The sequence below is a fragment of the Impatiens glandulifera genome, chromosome 1 (genome assembly GCF_907164915.1).
Source record: "Impatiens glandulifera chromosome 1, dImpGla2.1, whole genome shotgun sequence".
Taxonomy (NCBI): Eukaryota; Viridiplantae; Streptophyta; class Magnoliopsida; order Ericales; family Balsaminaceae; genus Impatiens; species Impatiens glandulifera.
Window position 1 is genome coordinate 109,012,182 of NC_061862.1, and position 24,704 is coordinate 109,036,885.

A 24,704-nucleotide genomic window follows, 5' to 3' on the forward strand; every position below is an offset into this window, starting at 1 on the left:
TTTTGGCCCTCAAATTAATTTTTGAAACAAATCGTCCCTTCAACTTTTATAAAAGTCACCAATGGCCATCCCGTCAACTTTTTAGTTAAACATAACGGCTTAAGCTTAAAATATTATTTTTTAAATATTTTCTTCAATCTTATATTTTATATTTATATATATAATTATTAAATCGCTTATATATAATATTATATATATATATATTTTATTAAATTTTATATTTATATAATTATTAAATCTTTTATATAATATATATATATATATTATTTTTATCTATATCTATATAAAATAAAGTTTAAAATAATTTATATAATAAATATATATATATAATTTATATATATTATCTTTAATTAATTAATATATAATATTTATATAATATATATTTTAAAAAATAATTTAAGAGCTAAAAGTAATTGAGTAGTTGGAAGGTTACCATTACTTTTAACCTTTAAATTATTTTTAAAATATATATTCTATAAATTATAAAAAAAAAATATATATATATATATATATAATTAATGATTAAAGATAATACATATAATTTATTTTTAAAATTTGTTATATATATATATATATATATATATATATATATAAAGTAATATATATATATAAGAGATTTAATAATTATATAAATATAAAAATTAATAATAATATATAATATATATAATATTATATATAAGCAATTTAATAATTATATATATAAATATAAAAAATAAGATTAAAGATAATATATAAAAAAATATATTTTAAGTTTAAGTTGTTATGTTTAACCAAAAAGTTGACGAAAAGACTATTGGTGGTCTTTCTAAAAGTTGAAGAGACGATTTGTTTCAAAAATTAATTTGAGGGCTAAAAATGAGCGATCAGAGTAATTCGAGGACCACCTAGGTAATTTTCCTTATAAAAAAATACAAATACAATTTCGATTGAATGCTTTTATAGATGTCTCTCCTCCACTTTAGTGTAATTTCAAATCTATATTTATGTTTATTCATGTTAACTCTAATTTTTTAACTAAATTTAGTTTTTAACATTTGTTAATCTCTAAAAAAAATGTTTAATTTTTAAAAAAAATTATTTTATTTTATGATAAATATATTTAATTTTTATTTTTTTCTAATGTGTATGTAGTAACCATATTGAATTAGCTTTTTTGTTTAAGTAAATATGTTGTTTTAGATATCAACGGTATAATATCGATAGTGTACCAAAATCAAGTTATACCAAAATTAAGATATACCGAAATTAAGGTACGGTAAATGTATAGATTTTCTTATACTAAAACTTTCGATAAAGTATGATAAAAAAATTAAGATATACCGTACTGACCCACTCATATTATTTCGTAACTTAGGCACCATTTGATTAATGTTGTCGTTAGCTGACTAGATTGAACTAGTCAGCTAATGGCATATTTGATTTTTCTTGACATGGTTAACCATGTCCTTAACCTATTTAATTAGGTGCTTTATTATTATTTTTTAATTCTATAAATAAATAAACTAACATTGATATCAAGAATAAATATATTTAATTTATTGATTTGGTTTATTTAATTTGTCAAATTATTTATATATTTTATTTTATTAAAATTGTCCAGCATTTAATTATTTTAGATTTCAGTTGATACGATACTCATCTAAATTCATTATTATTTTTAACCTCGTGCAATGAGATCGTATAGGAATTCTTATAAACTAATTTTAATAGTTTGGGATTATTTTAAAATTATAAATCGGGAGAAAAAATGATTGTCTAAGGTCGTTAATTTATTATATACGTGTCATTTATAAATAAAAAATATATATCACTAAATTAACTATTGAATTTCAGAGATTGAGAATTTTGAAAACCGAATGTAGTCAATACTCTTAATTCGTTGAAATTTGATATTTAATTAGTGATATGGATCTTTTATTTATTTATTTATAAATTACGCATAGATAATAAATTAACCGCGTTTAAAACCGTTAAAATAAAATATATTTTTTATACCTTTAACAATAAGAATCTAAATTGTGAAATTTAAAATAAAAAAAATTCTAAAATCTCAATTAAACCATAATAAAAAGACAAAACTCTCACCATTCAACCTAAAATATAAAATAGGCATGTAGCAAATAAATAAATAATTAAAAAGTATATATATTAACTAAAAATAGTAAATGTTAAACAAATAAAAAGTACAAATAATTATTTAAAACAATTTAAATTAGAGTGATTATGATTTTTTAGAATTATTCTAACTTCTTATATTTAAAAAAAATGATAAAAAACAATTTATTAAGTTTAAATTTCTTTATTCACAAACATGTTTATGTTTATATTGAATGAAACAAATAAATAAATTAAAATTATATTTAACAATTAAATTATTTTTAACAAATTAAAATTAATACATATGAATAAACCGTGTTTTAATTGTTTCAAGTTGGGTTATATCTCAAACATAATTTTTATAATAAAATATTAATATATTTTTTAATATTATTTAAATAAGTATTCATTTATATTTATGTATATATTCAAAATAATTATACACCAAGCAATATAAATATAAATATAAATATATATATATATATATTTAAAAGGTTATACTTGTTTTTTTTGTTGTAAGTTCGAAACATACATATAACATATTTATTTTTATTTTTAATTTTAATTATTTTAAATTTATGGGCGAGGCAACTCACGATCCGACTCAAGTATCTATTTACTTTAAAATATATATTCAAATTAATCACAGTTCTTGACCCAACAAATTCAAATTAAGCATTATTATTATTATTATTATTATATATTAATTAGTTAAAAAATTGAACTTATATAGTTTTAAATGTCGCATGTTTCATTAAATTTGATGTTGAATTTAAAATATAAAATCTTATTAGCTTAGTTGGTTAAAAAGTTATACATATTTTGGTTAAGTTACTTGAACATATCTATAGCATTTTTTATTTTATTTTTAACCGTTTTAAGTTTATGTGCGGGTCAACTCACGATCCGACTCAAGTATCCATTTATGTCTCATTTATATCAAAAATAACTATAGCTCTCAACCCGACAAACCAAACAAATTCAAATTAAATATTATTATTATTATCATTATTATTATTATATATAATATATATATATTTAAGCATAAAATCATGATTATCGTATTAAACATGTTCAGTTTAGTATAAGACCTATCGGATATATCGATCTATTTTAACTATATCAAGACTATATTAGGATAGAACTTTTTTATTATAAATCTATTAAGACACTATTTCGAGAATCATTTCCGACCTTGTTTGTTGTTTCACTTTCTAAAGTAACCTATTTTGTTTATTTATTCCCAACTAATTTACTTTACTATTTAAAATTATTTTTTATTTTTTAAAAATTTTTTAATTATTTATTTTATTAAAATTTAAACTTATTAAATATATATATATTTAAATTATTATTTTTATTAAAATATTTAAATTTGATTATTTATATTTTTATATATATATTTAAATTATTATTTTTATAAATTTGATTATTTATATTTTGATATATATTTTAAATTATTATTTTTATAAATTTGATTATTTATATTTTAATATATATATATATATATATATTTCAATTATTATTTTATATAACCTTTTATTTTTTTAAATGTTTGATCCATTATTATATAAATGAGAATCATATAAATATTTTAAAAAATAATGATAGTTCAAATTGTCACCAAAACATAAGGAAATTAAGAATTTGAGAATAAAAATATAAGACACAAATATAAACTAACGAAAAAACTTAACATAAAATTTAAAGATTAATGATTTCAAATATGCTCAAAAAAAATTAAGAAAAAAAAATTAACAAGATCAAAACTAGTGTATTTGAACTAAGATGGATAAGTCATGAAAAATCATAATTTGTGGCAGGTGTGGCAAAAAAAAATGTGATACTAGATGTACCCAACAATATTTTATTTTAAGCAAAATCGTCAATATGATTGTACTAATTTTTTTTTATGAATTATTATATTATATAAATGGTAAAGTAAGTATTTATTATATTATATAAATAATAATTGAAATGTAAATATATATATTAAAATATAAATAATTAAATTTATAAAAATTATAATTTAAATTATATATCAAAATATAAATAATTAAATTTATAAAAATTATAATTTAAATATATATATATATATATCAAAATATAAATAATCAAATTTATAAAAAAAATATATATATCAAAATATAAATAAACAAATTTGTAAAAGTTAATAATTTAAATATATATATATATATTTCAAAATATAAATAATCAAATTTATAAAAATAATAATGTATATATTTTAATAAAAATAATAATTTAAATATACATATTTAAGAATAAGTTTAAATGTAAATAAATATGTTAAAAAAAATAAACTGAGTTTGAACAGCATAATATGTTAGTTTGGAAATAAGTTATTTGAAAAGTTGAACGAAAAATAAAGTCAATTTGGGAATAGGTTTTATTTTGACTTATATAATATAAGTTTATAATTAATTATGTATATGCATATAAAATATATTCACATTTAATTTTTAAATGTATTTATAATTTGAGATCATACCTAAGATATAACAATATTGTTCCGTAATAGTTTTCCCTCTTTATTTTTATTTTAAAAGGTTTTAACAGTTCTTGGTAACTTGTTTGGTGCACAATTACAATATTTGTGATAATACAACTTTGATTGTCAATAAAAAAATGGGATAAAGACATTATTTTTGTTTTAAATCGAAAGTGTTTTGAATGGAATCGAGATGTAATTAGTTCTCCTTAATAAAAAAAAAAAATTATAGTTTAGAAAATAGACATTTTATCCCGTATTTAAAAAATAACCAAAAAAATACATGTGTTTACTTTCGGACAAATTTTTTGTGACGGACACTAGCGTAACCACATGACGTGGCAGCTCCATGTGAGTTTGTAAACTCTAGCTCCGAGAACTTTGATGATTCTTTTAAAATTCTAGTTAGAGACGTTACTCGTAAATTCGTGTTATCTTTCACTAATAATATTAACGATTCTTTGAATGTTTCAATGGTGATAACTCTGGCGATTCCAATTCTCCCTTCATTGTATAGTTTATATCAACTAAATATTATTACAATCAAATATGAAATTATACTAATTTAGACCTTTACAGACCATAAATCTAGTTTGATAATTTTTCTGAGTACTTTTTTATCATCAAATTCATAATAAACTAGTTTTTATCGATTTTTCTTTACTAGACAATAATATTTTATTCTCTAGATTTAAAATAACAGATGAACTCATTATGTCAGATGTCGATGGTATCATCTCATCTTTCTTTTTCATTTATGTATATATATATGATGAGAACTTATGCTTAGATTCACTCATTGTTTTTAACAATCATGATTTTTTCTTGTCACCAAAGGTGAATTTTGTGTCACTTTGCGCTTTTGATAGCATTTCTTTTTGTGTTTGACCTTCATCTTTCAGCCACATTATTTTCCTCAATCTCCTCCTAAACTGTAATATTTTTTCTTACTGTCAGAAATATTTTCATCTGTGAGGAATTCAATAGATCAAACTTTATACTGTGATATCATGTTGTCACGTCAGCGTCTATCACCGAAACTTCAGCAAATAAACAAATTCTGCTATTTTATTTTAGAAATACAATTGTTGCAATTTTAAATGTTTTTTAGAGTTTGCTGCCTATTTTTATGCAAATGGTTATGTATCACAATTTTGTGGCATTTTAAATTTTATAGGTCAATTTGTATGAATTTTGACTGGTCTATGTGAGATGCTACTAAAATAATATAAAGTTCTTATAATATATTCTAATTATGGTACTTTTAATGATAATTGAACTTAAAACTTTAGAATTATAAGTTCAATCTTTTGTAAATTACTAGGATGAATAATTTTAATAGTGAAATAGATTTTATGGGATTTTGTGGAATCTATATTTTTGTACAGATTAAAATATACACGCTTCAAATTATTATTATGATTTTTTATGTTAGGTCACAATATTAGGACTTTAAAGGACAACTAGAATTACTTACTATATACTACATACAATTCAAACAGATTAGTCTATATCAACTATAAAATCCCACCTTACAATCTATATCCTATTTTCAATTATAATCGAATCAATCTCAACAGTTAATCCCGCACATCTCCATATCGGGTCCTGTCACTCTCGTAATAAAAGGATCAATCCTAATCCACAACAAAGAGAAAATCGAAGCCAACAGAACCGACCACAGCACAATAATAGTAGGCGTGCGATTCTGTCTACCCATCAAACCCTTGAAGAAAGGAAACAAATGAACAATCACCCAAAATGCAAAGAACATTTTCCCGAACAGCGGTCCCCAAGACTGGTAACCGCTGTTCATTGCGTACGAGATTCCTGCAACAACTCCAACAATGTTTATGATGAGGAGAGTGGTCGGAGGGATGAGTAGACTGGTCCATTTTAAGATGTATAGCTCGGCAAAGTCACCGCCTTCGTCAGTAGCCTTGGAGGTGACTGTGAAGTTGGTGTCGATTCCAGTTAGGACTTTGAGTAGACCTTGGACTACAGCGAAAAGATGGGCGGAGACACCTCCGATGACCCAAAACTGTTCGTTTCTCCACCATTCGTCGATTCCTACTCCACTCCATCTCATTTCTAGTATGCCTGTTGCGAAAATGGAGAGGAAAAGGGACATGAACCATATAATCGCTATGTTACTGATCTGCACATGGAAGTGAAGGACAATAATTCATTTCATCCTTGCCAAAGAGATGGGAGTTTAAAATAACTAACCTGTGGAATGATGAATTTTCCAGTGAGGAGACAAACGGCTGGCAATGTACAATACAAAACTAATGGTATAGAAGTGATAGGATATATGGTGGTGTTAATATATGCAAATCTCTCCAGCCATTTTAGCCTTCCACCATATCCATACCAAATTGGACAATGCCGACTGAATAGAATTTCAATGGATCCTAAAGCCCATCGGAGGACTTGGTTTAGACGATCAGAAAGATTGATGGGAGCAGAACCTTTAAAAGCTGGTCTCTTTGGCATGCAGTAAATTGATCGCCAACCACGAGCATGCATCTTAAATCCGGTCAGAATATCTTCTGTCACTGAACCATAAATCCATCCAATCTGTAAAATTAGGTTCAAATAATATATTAGAGCTCCTCAATAAAGTAAGTTAGTTTCAAGAAAAAACCTATTCTGTGGCAAGTTTATCGTTGATTTAAAGTCAACTAATCTCATAAATTTAGGGATGGTAATGGATCGGCTCAGTGCAATTATCATATTCGTCCCGTTTTATTTTGAGAAATTTTTTACTACCGTCCCTTCCCGTTTTGGGGAATCCCTACGAGACATCATTTATATCATATTCTTTAAAATATAAAAAATTTCTATGATAAACATGAACAGGATCTAAAATTATTGTTTGATCTTTCTGCATGTAAACATGAACAAGATCTAAAATTAGCCTGCCAAAATCCATTGCAAAAGATAATAGGAGCCATAGTAATTCTCTTCGGCAGAGCCTCAGAGGTCTGCCGGTACGATTGCAAGTTTAAGTAAACTCAATCTCCCACTTTAAACTCTCATTGAGTGCAATGGTGATCATCGTAACTTTGAATTAAAATAACTCGTCATAAATGCTGAATTATGTCGAAAAAGGAAGGTTACCAATTCGCTTTATTCATGGTTACGGGTGCAATTCTGATTCACTGGCATACGATTAGCCGGCAGTTCTCGTTTATCCCGAGCTAGGAGCTCTGGTTTCTTTCGAACCAAAAGACTCTGAAGTCGCAGGCAAGAGGTCCTAGATAAAACAACTTTCGCAAGCAAATGGACATCCAAACTTTCCTTATTTGGCCAAAATGTTCACACCTGTTCATAAATGAATCTACTCAGAATTCATTTTAATGTGATGCATTTCAATTTGCAAAATACACTTGTCCACTAATTCAAAGCTACTTTTGGGGACCTCTCCGTGCAAACACGACCACACACGTCTCACATGAATGTACTTGATGAAAAAAGAATCGATAATTGGCCAAATATTTTAACAATGATTCAAAATCAATTCCAAAAGTCTCACTCATTCAAAACGGATAACACAAAAATATTCTGTCTCCGACCTTGGAGACTTTGTCAATTCCAAAGGAATTATTCATCTTAATCTTATTTTTTGCAGTAACACTCCTCAACAGAATGAAGTAGCTTGAACGCAAAAACAGACACCTTCTTGAAGTAACTCGTTCTTTCCTATTCTCATCTAATCTAATGCTCCAAAAATTTATTGGTGGTGACGTTGTTTCCTGTCACTTACCTAATCAATCACCTCCATCACAGGTCCTTAATTTCCAAAGTCCGGTTAAAATGTCATCTTCCAAAAGCATCTCATTCAAAAAATCTGACTGCACCTCATTTGTTCACACCCAAGGCCTAATTCGTAACAAACTTGAAAGTAGATCTATCAAGTGCATTTCCTTGGTTATTTCTCTATTTCAGAAAAGGTACAAATGATATTGCGCAAATCAAAAAGATTTTATAATATATTCGACATCTCATTCTTTGAAAATATCATGGCATTCATCATGAACCTCACAGCATTCCCTAAACTCAACCTCCTCAATTCATTCATCTTCTCAATCACTATCACATCTGAATTTATTTCTTCTCAATCACCGTCTACCGGTTGAAAATGAACTTTGTGTTTACACATGACGAAGAACACATTCAACGCCTACTCATAAATTCAAATGGATCCAAGTCCAACAGAAATTCCATCAGCTATGGCACCAAACTGTGAAATTATTTTGGATGATACTATTCACATTCCAATTGCTTTTAAGAAAGGAGAAAGGAGTCTAATCATGCACCATTCATCATATATCTAACTTTGTCTCATACAAAGGTAAAAGTATTTTGCATGTATTATTGATTTTGAAAAAGAATTATATTCATAGACTCTTAAACACCCTAAATGGACGAAAGCTGTCAATAAAGAAATGTAGGCTCTTATGAAAAACCGCACATAGTCCATATTCAATCTTCCTAAAGATAAAAAGTCCATCGGATCTTCAAAATAAAAAACAAAGCAAACGAAACTGTTGAAAAATTCAAAGTTTATCTTGTTGCAAAAGGTTTTCTCAAAAGTTGAACACCATCAGAATTTTTTATCTGTGGTTGTTGCCAATAGAGATTGACAACTTACTTGATGTGAAGATAGTCTTCCTTAATGGAAATTTGGAAAATAAATATATATCGAAATATCACCAGGAATTGATGTCAACCTAGTGAAGTATGCCAACTTAACAAATCTCTATACGGGTCAAACAATCTCGGCTCGAAAAATTCATATGGTTCAAGCCCAGCTACTCACAGTGTCAAGTTGATCACACTATGTTTGTAAAAACTTCACAGGAAACGAAACTCACTATTCTAATTATCTATGTTGATGATATCATGATCAACGACGAAGAAACTTAAAAAGCTCGTTATGAATGAATTTGACACAAAGGATCTTGGTCTTCTAAAATTCTTTCTCGACGTGGAACTAACTCAATCCAAACAAGGAATATCTTTATCACAACGAATATACACGTTGAAATTATCAAGAGAAACCGGCATGCTTGAGTGCAAACCTGCTCACACCTAAGTATCACCGACCGATACTCCAAATTTATTTTTTTCTGGAGTATCCGATACGGATACGACAAAATATGTATCGTTGACTTTTTGTAGAGTTGACCAATTCGATACAGTTTGGATACGGTTTGAATGAGGGAATTTTTAAAAATAAAAAAAACATTTAGGATCAAAATAAAAATAAATAAAATTTTGAGGGACTTATATTTGTAAAACAAATTAATCCATAACCTAATATTTCCTCTTTTTTCTTATGCCTCCAATTTATTCTTACTACCTAAAATTTACTAATGCCTTTCATTTCTAAAATTATATTTTTACTTCTCTCTTCTCTTGCCTAACTTCTCAATCTCTCAATTTTTGAAGGATGAACATTCGTTTATATGTTTCTTTATTTCAATATTAAATTTATATAAATATTTATTATATTATATATAATATTTTATAATTTTTAATAATTTGTGTATTCATAACGTATCATATCCTATATTTTCAAATTTATTGTATCGCCGTATCCGTATCATATACAATACTCGTATTCGTATCCATGCAGCATAAGCTCACACCTAACCCCTTGCACAAACTTGGAACAAGCAAGAATGACCTTACAAACAAGGAAAGATATGTCTTGTAGAACGATGATATAGTACAAGAATGACCTTACAAACAAGGAAAGATATGTCTTGTAGAACGATGATATAGTTCGAAGTAGATTTAAACTGATAACCTAGTTATAAAGTGAGAGATATCTTCTAACTGATAACCTAGTTATAAAGTGAGAGATACCTTGATTTAAAGTGGAGAATAGAATAGAATGGAGAGTGAGAATTGCAATATGCAATTGAGAGTATTAGGTGAGTGGGTAAGAAATTAACTATTAAGGAAAAGAAAGATAGGAGATAGAAGATAGAAAGAGAAGTTGACCTTAGAAGGTTTCTGAAAAAATGTCTAGTCTCTTGCATATCAGGATCTCTTTTTTATATACTCATCAGCTGCCATAAACAATTTCTCATCCATTCCCATATTTTTGAGAACTGCCTTATTAATAATTATTTATTTCTATATTAATAATTATTTAATCTCAATCAATTAATTATTCTATATTTTGGCTAACTGCCTTATTAATAACTATTTATCGTGCATAATTAAAAATAGAATTGTTGACATGAGTTACGTCTACCCGCCAGCTTATTTTAAGGTTAGGAAACCTAACCCTAACAATCTCTAGTAACAGACGACTCCTCTATTTGTCTCACACAAGACCATATATCAGATTTGCGATTAATGTGGTTAGTCAATATATGAATTGCCCATCTGAAGATCATATGAATGCAATTTTTAGAATTTTGAGATATCTTAAATCTACACCAGGAAATGGACCTCACTTTAATCGAAATGTTGTTAGATCTATCCACGTCTACTCTAATGATGATTGGATTGTTGACATCACCAACAGGCAAAAGACCATCTACTTATGGCTATTGTACATTCGTACGGAGAAATCTTGTCACTTAGAGAAATAAGAAACAATTTGTTGTCGCAGAAATAGAGTTGAGGCCGAATATAGGGCTCTTGCATTAGGACAAGACATGTTCTAACATGAAGGAACTGGGAATCATCATTGAAAAGTCTATCATGTTGCTATTTGATAATCAAGCATAAACACATTGAGAACGCGTTGAGTCCGTATGTACCATCTCCTAATCAAATTGCAGATATTCTTACCAAAACTCTCCCAAGCCCAAACTTTGACGAATTAAGAAGCAAGTTGGGATGCACAATTTATTCTACCCAACTTAGGGGGAGTGAAGAATTAAAGTCAACTAATCTAAAATAAGGAATGTATCAAACAGCGGATTCATTGAAATTCTAAGTTATATGGATATATGGAATACATATCCGGTCATCGATGAAATCTTCTAAATATATGTTAATTAAAAGAATGTTACCAAGTAAGAAGATAAGTTACTTATCTGACTTTATCTTAATTATTATAATTATCTCATTCAATAATTATAAATAGAAGATAATGTAAATAAATATTATGATAAATGTACATTGTAAATCACCACAATAATATAATACAACATTTGTTGGTTTCTCAATACACACTTAATTATCAATTTCTTCAGTAAACTAAATTTTTGGTTCGAGGCAGATGAAATTGTACTAAAAATGGGGTTCAATTCCATTATTTGTTTGAGAGTAACTGTGAAATTGGAATTAAAGTTCCAATAGAATTCAAACTATACATTTGGCCCTTTGGTAAAGTTGGACAAAAAATCAGCTCAAATCATGTTTGGATTAAACACTGTATTCTGGATTACTTTCTCCCGTGATTTAGAAAATAATATAGTTTGCGGCCCAACTTACACTCTTTTACCAAACATAATACATGTTTCTATCACAAGTAGATCAAGAGGATGTACAAAAAGACCTATGGACTGGGAGTAGAGGATAAAACACCCTAGATGTTAGCATAACATTATATAGCTGTTAGTGATGTGGCAGTAAGTTATTAAACCAGATCCTATATAAGAGAACGTATCCCCTAGGTTATAAGTATGAAATTAATGGTTTAGAAGCCTGCATTCTCTCCCTATCAATATAGGTCTTCTCCCTTCTCTATGCCTCAGCTCCTCACTAATTCTATATCCTATAATATACATGTTACAGTTTGTAAATGAAAAATAGGATATGAAGTGATTTCAGCCAACTACAATTTTTTTTACAAAAACGATAAAAAAAATCCAGCACCATTACAAATTTGCCGATTTTTCATTGGGATTGAGGTATCACTTAAGGCCTTGTTTGATATGGGGTTATTTGAAAATAACCAGCCGTATGATGTAGGTTATGAAAAACATGAACTTTTTAAGTGTAGCCTTTTTAAATGTCATTAGTATTTAATATTTTAAAATCTTATTAGAAATTAAGCAATTAAAATTTAGTATTATATTTGATGATTCGATTGATGATGAAATAAGGGCAAATAACCCTTCATCAAACAAGGCATGGGTTATTTGAGTAGAAAATATGGAGTATAAATATATAAAGAATAAATATTTTAAGAAGGTATTTTAGTTTGATCATTTGAATTATGTGATTGATAATAAACAAGCTCTAAGATTTTTCTTTAAAAAACATAGATTCAAATAGGCTCAATTTTCCCAATCCCATTCTTTGACACAAATGGAATTATTTTTCTATTATCAAAATAGGATTTGAATTATTTCCAATTTCAAAATATGAGAAAATTGAAAAAGGAAGAGGAATGTACCTCACTTCCCCAATCCGTTTTGTCCTCATACCCACAGCTGATAACATGAATAGCTTCCTTAAGAAGAGTCTCCGGTGTTGCAGAATGAGGAGCACCACCATTCTCCATAAGTGTAGATGTAACAAATAGAGCAGATTGTCCAAATCTTTGCTCGAGAATCGTATCTGACATAAGTAATCTCTTCTCATAGTCAAATCCAGCCCCTACATTTTTCAAATTGGATAGACTCAAAGATCAGTGATAAATAAACTCCCATAGAATTTCTGAAGTAACTACAAATTACCTTCAACTCCTATATCCTCTAGGTTGAAAATTGGAACTGTAGGATCCATGCGCCTGCTAGACGACTTATAGTTTGAACCCTTCTTATTATATTTGGAATTTATCTTCTTTAATCCAAAGCAAGATGAGAACAACCCCGATTTCTTGTATGGTTTGTGAGGAGGCTCATAGCCATACAACGCTGTCCTGTTGAAGACGCATCCTGTTCCCACATACACAGGGCCTTGAATTCCATCTAAACCTCTCAGATTAATCTGATAAGAATGTGAAACAAATATATTAGAGAACTGTAAAGGGTTTCCTCATTTCTCTTCACTTCAGGCTCTTGAGCCTTTCAAGGCTTCATTTGAAAATACATTTGTTTTTGATCTGGAAACAGTTCCAAATACATAAACAAAATAAAATTATGTCTCTGCTCAGATTAAATTTGTTTCTAAACGTTTCTATATCAATAAATTTTTCTAGATAAAGAAATAGAAACAGAAGTGTTTCCAAATGGGGTTTCGCCCAAATTTCTCATCCAGATCCGGATACAAAGTATTTCTTGGGGGGCACAACATTTTATTGATTGCAACAACTAGCAAGTAATTATTTTACTTACATCAAAGAAAACAGTGTTGCGATTGGCATATCGATCATTTCTATCAATCCCATCAAATCTTTGCGGAAACTGTACATAGCAGACATATCTCTCAAGGTTTGGATCCATCATAAAACACATAGCTTCTCTGATTGCCTGGCTATTGTTTATATAATGATCACAATCCAGATTAAGCAGGAAGGGGCCATTAGAAAGGACAGCTGATACTCGAACCTGCAAAGATTTTAAACCGACCTATATTAGTCCAACATGAAAGAAAATATCAGCCTAGATTTACAAGATACTAACAAGTGCATTCATAGCACCAGCTTTCTTGTGATGCTGGAAGCCAGAGCGTTTCTCACGAGAAACATACACCAATTGTGGTAACCCATTGCCATCACTGTCAAGCCCCCCACTTTGACCCAAGAAATCCTGCAAAAGAATAGGGATTTCTCATGTGTAAGGTGGTAATGATCCACTTGATTTGGAAACACCATTTTGGCCGGATTCTATTCTATGTATGGATTGCAGATGAGATCACATTTGGAAAATGAGTGTATCTAAACTTAGTCCAGCCTAAATCCACATACACCTAAAAGAGGCCCCGGTGATATAGTTGCTCTTCTGGCTGGAGGCGTATGATTGAACTTGGTGAGGGCTAAGAACATTTGTCTTGAATAGATCTACAAACTGTCCAAATTTCATGTTAATTGGACGGTGGATAATCGGAGTATCAAGCCAGCTACACCTTTCGTACCAAACGTAAATGGATATATCCATAAATTAATGGACGTTTCACACCCATATCCATATCCAAGAGTGTTTCCAAATCAAGACAATAAGAAATGAACAATGAGATAGTAACTAAAGAACACCAGGACTAAACTTTCAATGATGACCTTTAAAACAATATAATAGAAAAAATCAGATTATGTTGAAGGAATGAGAATGTACTTATAAGCCGACTTTGTTCTCTCCCCCTCCTATGTTGGTTGGTGGAAGGGTGTTATGGAGCTCTTTTGTTATTCATAAGTGAATGAGCTTGATAATAAACCAGTTAAGAATTTAAAAAAAAAATTAGATTCTCATGATGAAGACCTGAATCATTCCTGGGTGATCCCTAGTATTATTTCCAGGCCAAGGTGTACCATCTTGCATAATCCATCCTCGCTCTGGAACCTTCTGGGCCTTTGCTACAAGTGCATTGATGCGAATCTTGAACTCTTCATATTCTCTCTGTGAGACAACATGACAAAAAAGGGAGTGTATTTGCATTTAAGAGAGCACGTCCATTGTTGAAAAAGTGTTGATGTACTAACTTGTTTGATGTAGGTATTTTCTTTTTAAATAATATGATTTATTTTGGAAAAGAAACTTTGTTGATGAAAAAGTGGATTATTTTGAGTAATTTGGGTTAAAATGTTATAAAAAAAATTAAAGTGGATGCAGTTTAGTATTTTAGTTGGTGATTTAATTGAGGATGGGAAATGGGGTTATTTGGATTAAATCTAAATAACCTTTCATTAAAACAGGTTATCCACCTTCATTGCTCTTCGGTCTTTGACAAATGATGGATGAACTTTATCCTTCAAGTAGTCATTCTTTTGAGCAAAGTACCATTCAGGAGCACGTGGCTCAATGCTATACTTCTTGCTGAAAGGAACCCACCTCCTTGCAAACTCTGATGTTTCAGACAAAGCTTCAAATGTCAACATAGCAGCTCCATCGTCAGAGACATAGCACGCAACCTTGTCCACTGGATAATCGACAGAAAGAATGGACAATACAGTATTGGCTGTGACAAGAGGAGGTTCCTTTAGAGGGTCGACAGTACTGACAAAAATGTCAACAGCAGCTAGTTGTGATGGCTCGCCTTCTCGATCAAATCTATGAGAATGAACTGTTTGAGTTAGGCAAGAAATTTGAGGGGAAAAAGGAGCACCCTGAGAAATCTTTTTTTATTGAACGTGTACCAAGACCTTGTTGACGAAGGTTATTTGAGATTATTTTCATATAACACTATCTAATCGACACTCATCAATAACACCATTCAAATTATAAACCCCAAAATAACTTGATTTCAATAACCTAAGTCAAACTCCAAATAACCTAATTTTCAATAACTTGCATCAAACAAAGTTATTTGAAATAACTTTTTCAAATAACCCTAGATCAAACAAGGCCCAAGACATCATGGTCAAGTCACAACAAGATAAGTAGTTGATTGGACACTACATGAACAGGGGAGGTCAACTTACCTGACTGAAAGCCTGTCGAGATATGTTTCTCTGTTCACCGGAAGCCACTTAGGGAACTGATCCAATATCCAGGATATTGCAAACCATATCTCACAAATCACAGATACCAACCAAAGTGCATATGCATTAGGCACAGGATTGGTTATCCGGTAGTGCAAGAAAATGCAGAGAATAACAAGCCGTAGAACAATAACCATTCTATATGGGTTTATCCTGGATGATGGAATAGAAAACTTCCTTGAAAGAGGCTGCCTAGTTTCGTCATTTCTACAAAGCAAAAGGATACGGAGCATTAGGGCCTGTAGCCTCTCCATCGTCATTAAGCACCACATCTTATATGGAAAACATGTTTTTAAGAAGACAATTATGATGAAACACAATACAGGAAGCATATATCTGCACAATGCTAGTAAATATCATTATGACTTACAACAAAGAGTCATTCACAGGCACATCCGTGCAAGCATCAATGTCTCCAATACCCCTCTCAGAAGCCGCGCGGCTAGTTTCTGGGGCAACACCGGCACTTTTATCCTGCTTCGCCTTCCACCCATCAACCCTCTCTTTCCAAGCCACATTGCTCAATCCAGAGGATCCAAATTCCCTAACAGAATCTACAACTCTAATATTTGCTGCAAAATTAAGAGCTTGTTTAATGTAAGTTTGTTTTAAATAAACTGATTTCTGGAAAGAAGAAAATAACAATTTGTTGGATGAAAAGTTGATTATATGAATTAAAGGACTAAAATATCTTTTGCATTTAATATTTAAAATGTTATTAGAATTAAGTGAGGATAATTTGGATTTTAGTAGAGATTTGAATGATGATGTGATAAAGGGTTATTTGTATTAAATCCAAATGACCCTTCATCAAACAAGGCCTAAGTGTCTCAGAAATTCGAAGTTCAAACTAATGAAGAGAAATCCTTATGTACATCTTTACAGACTGAGAGGAGGCAAAATCACAAGAAAGATATGCAAACTCATTGATGTATGCAGTAAAAGTGAGGGAAGATATACATTTTCCTCCAGAAGGTCCAGGAGATGCCACGGACATTCGTTCAGGTGATGCAGCAGATAATTTTCCAGATACCTTCAACAGAATAATTAAAGTAAGCCTCCTACCAATTCTATGCCTAGCTCAGTGAATATAAATGACATCATTTTATGTGGTCCACCTCATGTCCATTAATTAGCAAAGGAATGTGGTTATGGGAAACTTCTTTGTCATAATTTGGAGATGCAACGGCTCTCCCTCGTCCATAGGAAGCATGCCAGCCCAACATACGTTGTGCAACTTTCTTCTTATCGTGCTGATTTTCTGAATAGATAAAGTCACGAGTCCCAGCATTTAAAATGGCCTCCTCTTCTCTATCACCATGAATAGCTGGGCTTCCTGTTAACCAATTCAACAATTATCAGTAACAAGTTTCAAAACAATGAATGACAGAAGATGTTGGAATATTAGATAGTTTATTATATTAAGATATTATAATTATATCTCATAATATTAATATGGTATCATTGAAAAAAACTCCAATGTGTAGAATTTTGTAGGGAATAAGATTTTCTACATATATTTTGATTGATTAGCTTTTACAAAGATGCTACAGTTTATAGACAAATATAACAGAAGCTAGTTAAATAAAGAACAACTTCCTAGATAAGTATATATGAGTTACTAATGGGAAGACACACATCTCCAACCACTTAGAGTTAATGTCTCTTTAAAAATCTTCTTCCCTACAAAATTCTACATGGTATCTGAGCTTTAGGTCTTTATTCGATTGTCTTCCATTGCCTCTGCCAATGGCCGTAGTAGCCACTGGCAGAGGGTTTCAATAGTCAATCAATCCAACATGGCATCAGAGCTTTAGGTATGTATTCGGTTATCTTATGCTCCTGCCTCTGCCAATGGTTGTTGGAGCTATTGGTGGACGGCTACAATGGTCCCATAAACTTAGCTTTTTGTTCTGTTCTTTTCTTCTATCCCTGCTTGAACCAAACAGAACCTAAGTTCAAAATTCTACACAATGTGACTAGGATTTGATTAGGATTTATTATCTTATGTTGGAGGCATATATCCTATAAACATATAAATGAACTTTATTATGCAAGTTAAATATATTATTCTCAATAAAAAAATATATCCTCATTAGTTTACTACTGATGACCAGATGTGTAGAACTAAGGAGCTAAAGTGTCGGAATAACTTATCACAAACACAAATGATCGCGAAAATCCCCAAAAAGTTCTAATTAGATGCATTTTGTGCAATGGTTGTGAATAGCTTTTACATAAATGCCATGTGAATTGCATGTGTATATAGAAATATCAACCCTACACATAAAAGCTTTTGATAGATATAGCAAAAACAACATCTAAATAAGTCCCTATAAACCTGTGTGCCTCTTGTAAGCAGTCTTGCACTGAGGACACGACTGATTTCCATCTTTCCTCTCATACTCATAGCATGGTCTGCAAACTGGAAATGCACAGACATCGCACGCAACAAATGGTTCGCCGTTCACAGCATGGCCAACTTTCTCGCCACAGATCTGGCAGATAAGACCACCCAAATTCTTCAAGGGCTTACCCTGGATAAAAAAAAAAGTTACAATTTACTAGCTTGATCAACCATGGACTAATTCTCACGTGAATGACAAAAAAAACAGCCAGAAATCATAAACCATATCAATCCTTACCCCAGTCTCTCCTTCCGACTTCATCATTTCAAAATCTTTATACAAATCCCTCAGAGACCTAAAAAATGAATTAATATCAAAACGATGAAAGGATAAGCTTCGTTTGCAGACAGGTACTTTCAATTTCGTCTCACAATAATTGACACTCATGAAATGAACTTCCTAAACGGAGCAAGACATCTAGTTAATCACTGTACAAGTATAGAACAAACAGTCATCTTCTCCCAACTATCTCAGGCAGAGCAACACCAAAGCGGAATAATCACAATACGACAAACAGACGCAAAGAATACCTGAAAATATGGCGGTAATAGTAATCTCCGCGGCATAATAGTCCTTCCAAATCAAATTTCAAGAACGATAATGCCTGTGAAACAACAAACAGATTTTCCGCCATTGAAGAAACAGCAAGAAGATAGAGAATGTAAGAGAGGCCAGGTGGAAGAATTATACCACGTGAAACCGAAGATCTTCTCTAATGGGACCTGGAATGAAGAAATGTTGACTGATGCAGAGGAAGAACGAGATTCACAGTCGACTTTATCTAGCTCACTCTCTACATACATGCCATTTTTTTCTTTCAAATATAAGTAGTTGTCAAAACTCATAACTGTATAGTAAAGAAAACCGCTCCGACGAGACGAAAGCGGCCGTAAGAGTTTGATTACTATCCTATTTTACTAAAAACGCTTTATAAACAATTACGATTATCGAAGATTTAACAATTTCTCTTTAACTTAATAATTTATTAGAAAATAATCGGGATGGTAACCTAAATATGTATTATTGTCATATTAGTTGACTCCGTCTAAATTTAATAGCATGTATCCAAACATTCGACATCAACGGGTGAAACATAGTCATACTTCATAAGAGACTCGATACTAGACACATTTGACAATGCAAAAAGAAAATGAGTCGTTCATTTCACCTCCTTATGACATATATCACAACGACTTATCATAAAGTAATTTTTTCATAAAGACACAAAAATTCCTATAGAATGATGAGCCTCATAGCCACACAATTGTCAATTATATAGATCCCTTACAATCCACTAAGTCATCTTTAAAATTTTAGTTTCCGAAAACAATATATGTCACAATCAAAGGTTCCCAATAGTGACTTAATGTCGCCTCTTCATACCATAATTGACTTCATAAATGTTCCAAACAATAATGTTTAATTGGAGAAAAAGAATAATAATTTCTCGGCTTCAAGACATGCTCTTGAATATAACCATGCGATAAATTATTTAACTTATTCAGCTAACAACATTGGTAGTTGTTCAACGGCAAAAGGTTTGGGTGGAAAGTATACGAAATGAGTGGAATATCGCGGACATTGGGCCAAACTTTAGTATACGGAATGACTTGGATTATTACTTTAACAGATGACCAACATCTTTTTTCTGCCTGATCAATTGTTTCTTGTTCGGATAACAAATCCAAAATAGGATGAAGGGTTGATGACATCAGCTTGTTATACTCCACCACCTGTAACATTTTTTACGATCTCGCGACTAGAGAAGAGTTGTCTGAAGTTACAGTGAGATCAAACTCAACAAAATAAAATGGGGACTCTTCTTGGTCCTTAACAATCACTTGTCCGCATTCCCTTCTTCGATATCTGTGGTGACATCCCAACGTGAGGGTTGTGAAGACAGATACTCGATCTCAGCCTTACAAAAATTAGTTTGTTCATTTTAATCCCTCCTTAGTTTGCACGACAATCCTCATGTCAATATCAAATATCTCTAAATTTGTCATCTCAATAGCTAGCCTTTTAACATCCGCAAAATTAGTCATTTGGATCTGATCAACGTAAAATGAGGTTATCACTTACTCTCTCGTTTGCCTAAACGAATAAACGAAGTCGGTTGCTCCAACAAATGCAGATTCGATGTGTTTAATCCTAAAGGAGACACGACAATATGATGTTCAGGACATACCATCATCTTATACACATGTGTTCCGTTATCAACAAAGATGGATTTCGTGTAACAAATATGTGAATTAGAGTGATGTACCACCATTCTAACTCAATCGATCTATTACAATAAATGGGTGTTCTCATCGAGCTCAATAAATCCCTTATGATCATTATCGACCCGACTAAGAAGATCGTGATTCCACATATATTCATTGATATTCTAAATAATTGAATGCATTTATCCTCCCTATTTAAATGGAGGTTTTATGATGTTGTTGGATTCTCGATATTAATCAACCGAACATCATGAGTCGTCAGATTCATTCATCGACTAAGGGTCTAATATATACTTATCAACATTATAAATATTGTTTTAAATTCGTTCTATAAACAACATATCTTCCACGAAAATTGAAGTCATACCAAAAGACATCATAATTAGGTCCGAGCCTGAGACGCCCTTGATTTCAAACCGATATTTGAAGAGCCAGTGTAATAACTTTAATTGGATAAAGTATACATCAATCACTCTTTTTTCCTTGTTCTTTAATTATTTTCGAGATAGTTACAACTCCAAGGTGCGCCTCAACGTTTAAAATTAAAAAAATGGAATCTAACATGAAGCGCCTTCGTCTAGTCTACCTAAACAACCCGCTTCCCGACGTTTACCACTACTACAAATGTCTGAGCTTCGACCGCACGAGGTTCTGGTTGCACCACTCTAGGTCGAGTTTGTTGCATAAGTTGTGTACCAACTAGAGACCTCAACCTTCTTTGATTCTAGAAACAAAGTCTAGCCGAGGATCGACCACTTTCTAGCCCAGACCCGGACGCGTGAGGCGCCCTTAGAAGGGGTTGAGAAAGTCGATTGAAGACTGATGATCGGTGTGACCCTTTGACTCCCCTCAACCCTCTCATGATATTTTGCGTCATGAGGTTGTTCGTCCACCAATCAAACCGTAACCCCACCTTCTCAACAAAAATCAACCTTTCTCGGAAAGAACAAATGCATAAAGATAAGCCTCCAATACTATTTTGAGGGTGTGATTTTACACTTCTCATTCTCTCATCTTTTTTATAAATCTTATAGTTTTAAAAACAAATTCTTCTTTGAATATTTATGTTAAGAAACATATACTCTATATAGAGCTTTTTTTTTTAAAGAGTTACGAGTCTCTATTATATTTAACTAAATATTTAAAAACTATAAATAGTTAAATAAATATAAACAAAATGAAAAAATTATTAAGCCTATTTGAATAAATGTATTTTTTATTAAAAATTAACTTATTAAAGTTTTTTTTATATCTGATATGAGAAATGTGGTTAAATAGGGTTATAATTTATTTGATAATAAAATTGAGGTTGGATTAAGATTTCAAATTTTATGAGAGATAATATTTTGGTGTGGTAAAAAGTGTAAAGTTTCAAAATTTGTGTTACAAGTTATATCACAAATTAAATAATGATTCATGAAGCATGATTTGTTTTTTCTCACAAATATAATTTTATAAATATTAATATTCAAACATAAATTATGTAATTTAAGTGTCATCGTTTAAACGAAGTGGAAGTCATAAATTATTAATTTTATTTAACAGGAAAAAATATGTAATTTTAAACTATAGAAGAGGTGGAAGAGGCTAACTTATTATTAAAAAAAGAATCTATAGGAGAGTGTTACCTAATCTAATGTGTGTGACTCAAAAGTATTTGAGATTGTGTTAAGTCTTATTTATTTATTTATTGTTTAATTATGTATTGTCGCGACATTGGTGTATTTCTTTTTAAATAACTAACTTAACCGACATAAATTTATTGTCGTCGTGTTTTAGACTATTAATATTGAGTTAACTTTTCTAAGTCTAAGTGACTTTCTTATCTAAAGTTAGATGTGGTTTTCAAGATTTAATTTTTAAAATATCTTACATTTGAAAAGTCTTACATTATAATAATAGAATTTGTTAAATGAATATTTGTTTGAGATTCCATTCATTATAGTCATTGTTTTATTCAATGTTATCTACTTTATACACATTCATCCAATCTACCATCCATCTCTATACAATGATTTTCAACTTTTTAGTTTTAAACTCTATTTTTAAGATTATTTGAAGATTGAAAGTGATTCACTGACTTGTTCAAATTTATTTGATTCACTTAATAACACTATTATTGTATAAATTCTAATATATTGAGATTTTTGAAAATTAATATTTTGTTATAGTCATACATTATTTCTTTTGATAAATTTAATATTTTTTTAGAACTTCCAATAAAATATGAAAAAAATGTGATTTTTGCTAAATAAATTTTTTTTTATAGAAGTCAATAAAATTAAGTGACAAAAATAGTTTTTAAAATATCAAATGTCACATTTCAATTCACATTTTAAAAAAATCTTAAATAGGAGTGAAAGTAATAACCTAGGAAGCACGGATACGGGTGCGTGAGTGCGGGTGCGTAGTGCGGGGATACGCCAATTCGGCAAAATTTAAAAAACAAGGATTTGAGTGCGGGGATATGTCATATAAAATATAATTATATAATTATATAAATTATAAGTACACAAAGTTACAATCTGACTTCCATATTGTCAACAGTCTTAATCATCTTGTAAAAACATTGCTTCAAACTCCGGCTCATCTAGTGAAATACTAGATATTTCAAATTCTTCGGCACTATCAAGCGGATCAAATCGATCACCTCCTACATCCCACAATCTTGATTGCCCTTGCTTGTAATGTTCATTCGTTTTTGAAAGAAGCCTAAAATTGTTGTGCACAAAAACTAAATCTTCCGCTCGTTTTGGTAGTATCTTATTCCTTCGAATTGAGTGAATAAAGGAATATGTGCTCCAATTTCGCTCACAACAAGAAGAAGAACAAGGTTGGCATAATAGTTTCAAAGCTATTTTTTGGAGATTTGGTGCTGAAGCTCCACGAACAATCCACCACATTTGTGGTTCATGCATCTTTCTTCCACGGAATCGGGACAACCAAAAATATCCATTTGCCCCGAAAAGCGAGCAAATTCAATATTTACCGCTGTTCTTGCTTCACTTGATGGAAAGTATCGTTTGAGGCACTTATTTCTTTCTTCTGATAGCTTAATATCAAGATGAGGAGGAATACGATTCGGAGCGGCACTAAGTCATGTGTCACTATAATACCTAAACAAAAACAAGTAAATAAATTAAATTAAAGCTCAAAGATGACAAAAATGATCTTAAGAAGTTGCATTTAATTTTCGTATTTCCACCTCTCTCTTTCATTTTCACTAATTTTGTCACATGTTTCCACAGCGGGTCCTTATCTACTGAATTTTGTTGGCTTGGAGTGGCTGTCGTGCTTGAAGCTAAGTTAGAGGAAGTCATTGATTACATCTGCTATAATCTCTCTCTCTCACACACAGAAGAAGAAGAAGAACTAACCTGATAGTGGAAGAATGGTAATGGAAGACAGGCAGCCGAGAGAGAAGCACCGTAGAGATTATGTTTTTTAATTTGGGGGCTGGGGGTTCATAGTCATATTTAATATTTGGGAGGTTTTTTAATTTGGGTTTTTTTTAATATTTTGGAACTCATATTTACTGAATATGTCATTCTCGCACTTCCCGCATCCCTCACATTCGATTCTGGGATACACCACGTGGCGCACCCCGTACGCACTCCCAGCCGCACTCCCGAAATACCCGGTGCGCAGTGCGCTACAGAAACGAAGCACCCATGCTTCCTAGGTAATAACCGTAGTAAAAACGAATCTAAATATTATGTCAATTGGGCTATAACCCGATATCCCATTAATCCGTGACATTAAATTTTATCAATTTTCTCTATCTATTATTTAGATCCAAACTGTAATTATACTAACTATTTCATTCATTTTAAATAAAGGCTTTAACTTAAATAAATTTTAAATATTATGGGTGCTACAGAAACGAAGCACCCATGCTTCCTAGATAATAA

General features: G+C 30.7%; 1 protein-coding gene and 1 long non-coding RNA gene across 4 annotated transcripts; one reads left to right on the top strand and one right to left on the bottom strand.

Annotated features, from left to right (window-relative positions):
- The first annotated feature begins 5,023 nt into the window (after positions 1-5,023).
- LOC124919533 lies at positions 5,024-24,052 on the top strand. Its single transcript, XR_007097582.1, has 4 exons — positions 5,024-5,034; positions 13,109-13,114; positions 18,915-18,918; positions 23,971-24,052. It is a non-coding gene; the product is annotated as an uncharacterized LOC124919533 (long non-coding RNA).
- Positions 6,079-19,175, bottom strand: LOC124919531 (cellulose synthase A catalytic subunit 3 [UDP-forming]-like). 3 transcript variants are annotated; one of them, XM_047459788.1, is made up of 15 exons: positions 19,099-19,175; positions 18,806-18,863; positions 18,502-18,697; positions 17,279-17,496; positions 17,121-17,193; positions 16,531-16,732; positions 16,101-16,367; positions 15,384-15,729; positions 14,941-15,078; positions 14,149-14,274; positions 13,861-14,073; positions 13,261-13,513; positions 12,978-13,180; positions 6,836-7,186; positions 6,079-6,764 (listed from the first exon to the last, which is right to left on the bottom strand). In XM_047459788.1, exons 2-15 carry the CDS (start codon positions 18,830-18,832, stop codon positions 6,180-6,182), a joined length of 3,198 nt encoding a protein of 1,065 aa, XP_047315744.1. In that variant the 5' UTR covers positions 18,833-18,863; positions 19,099-19,175; the 3' UTR covers positions 6,079-6,179. The 3 variants fall into 3 exon arrangements, with proteins under 3 accessions (XP_047315744.1, XP_047315745.1, XP_047315746.1); XM_047459789.1 differs by having other exon boundaries at positions 6,576-6,706; XM_047459790.1 differs by having other exon boundaries at positions 6,736-6,759.
- Positions 24,053-24,704: the final 652 nt, after the last annotated feature.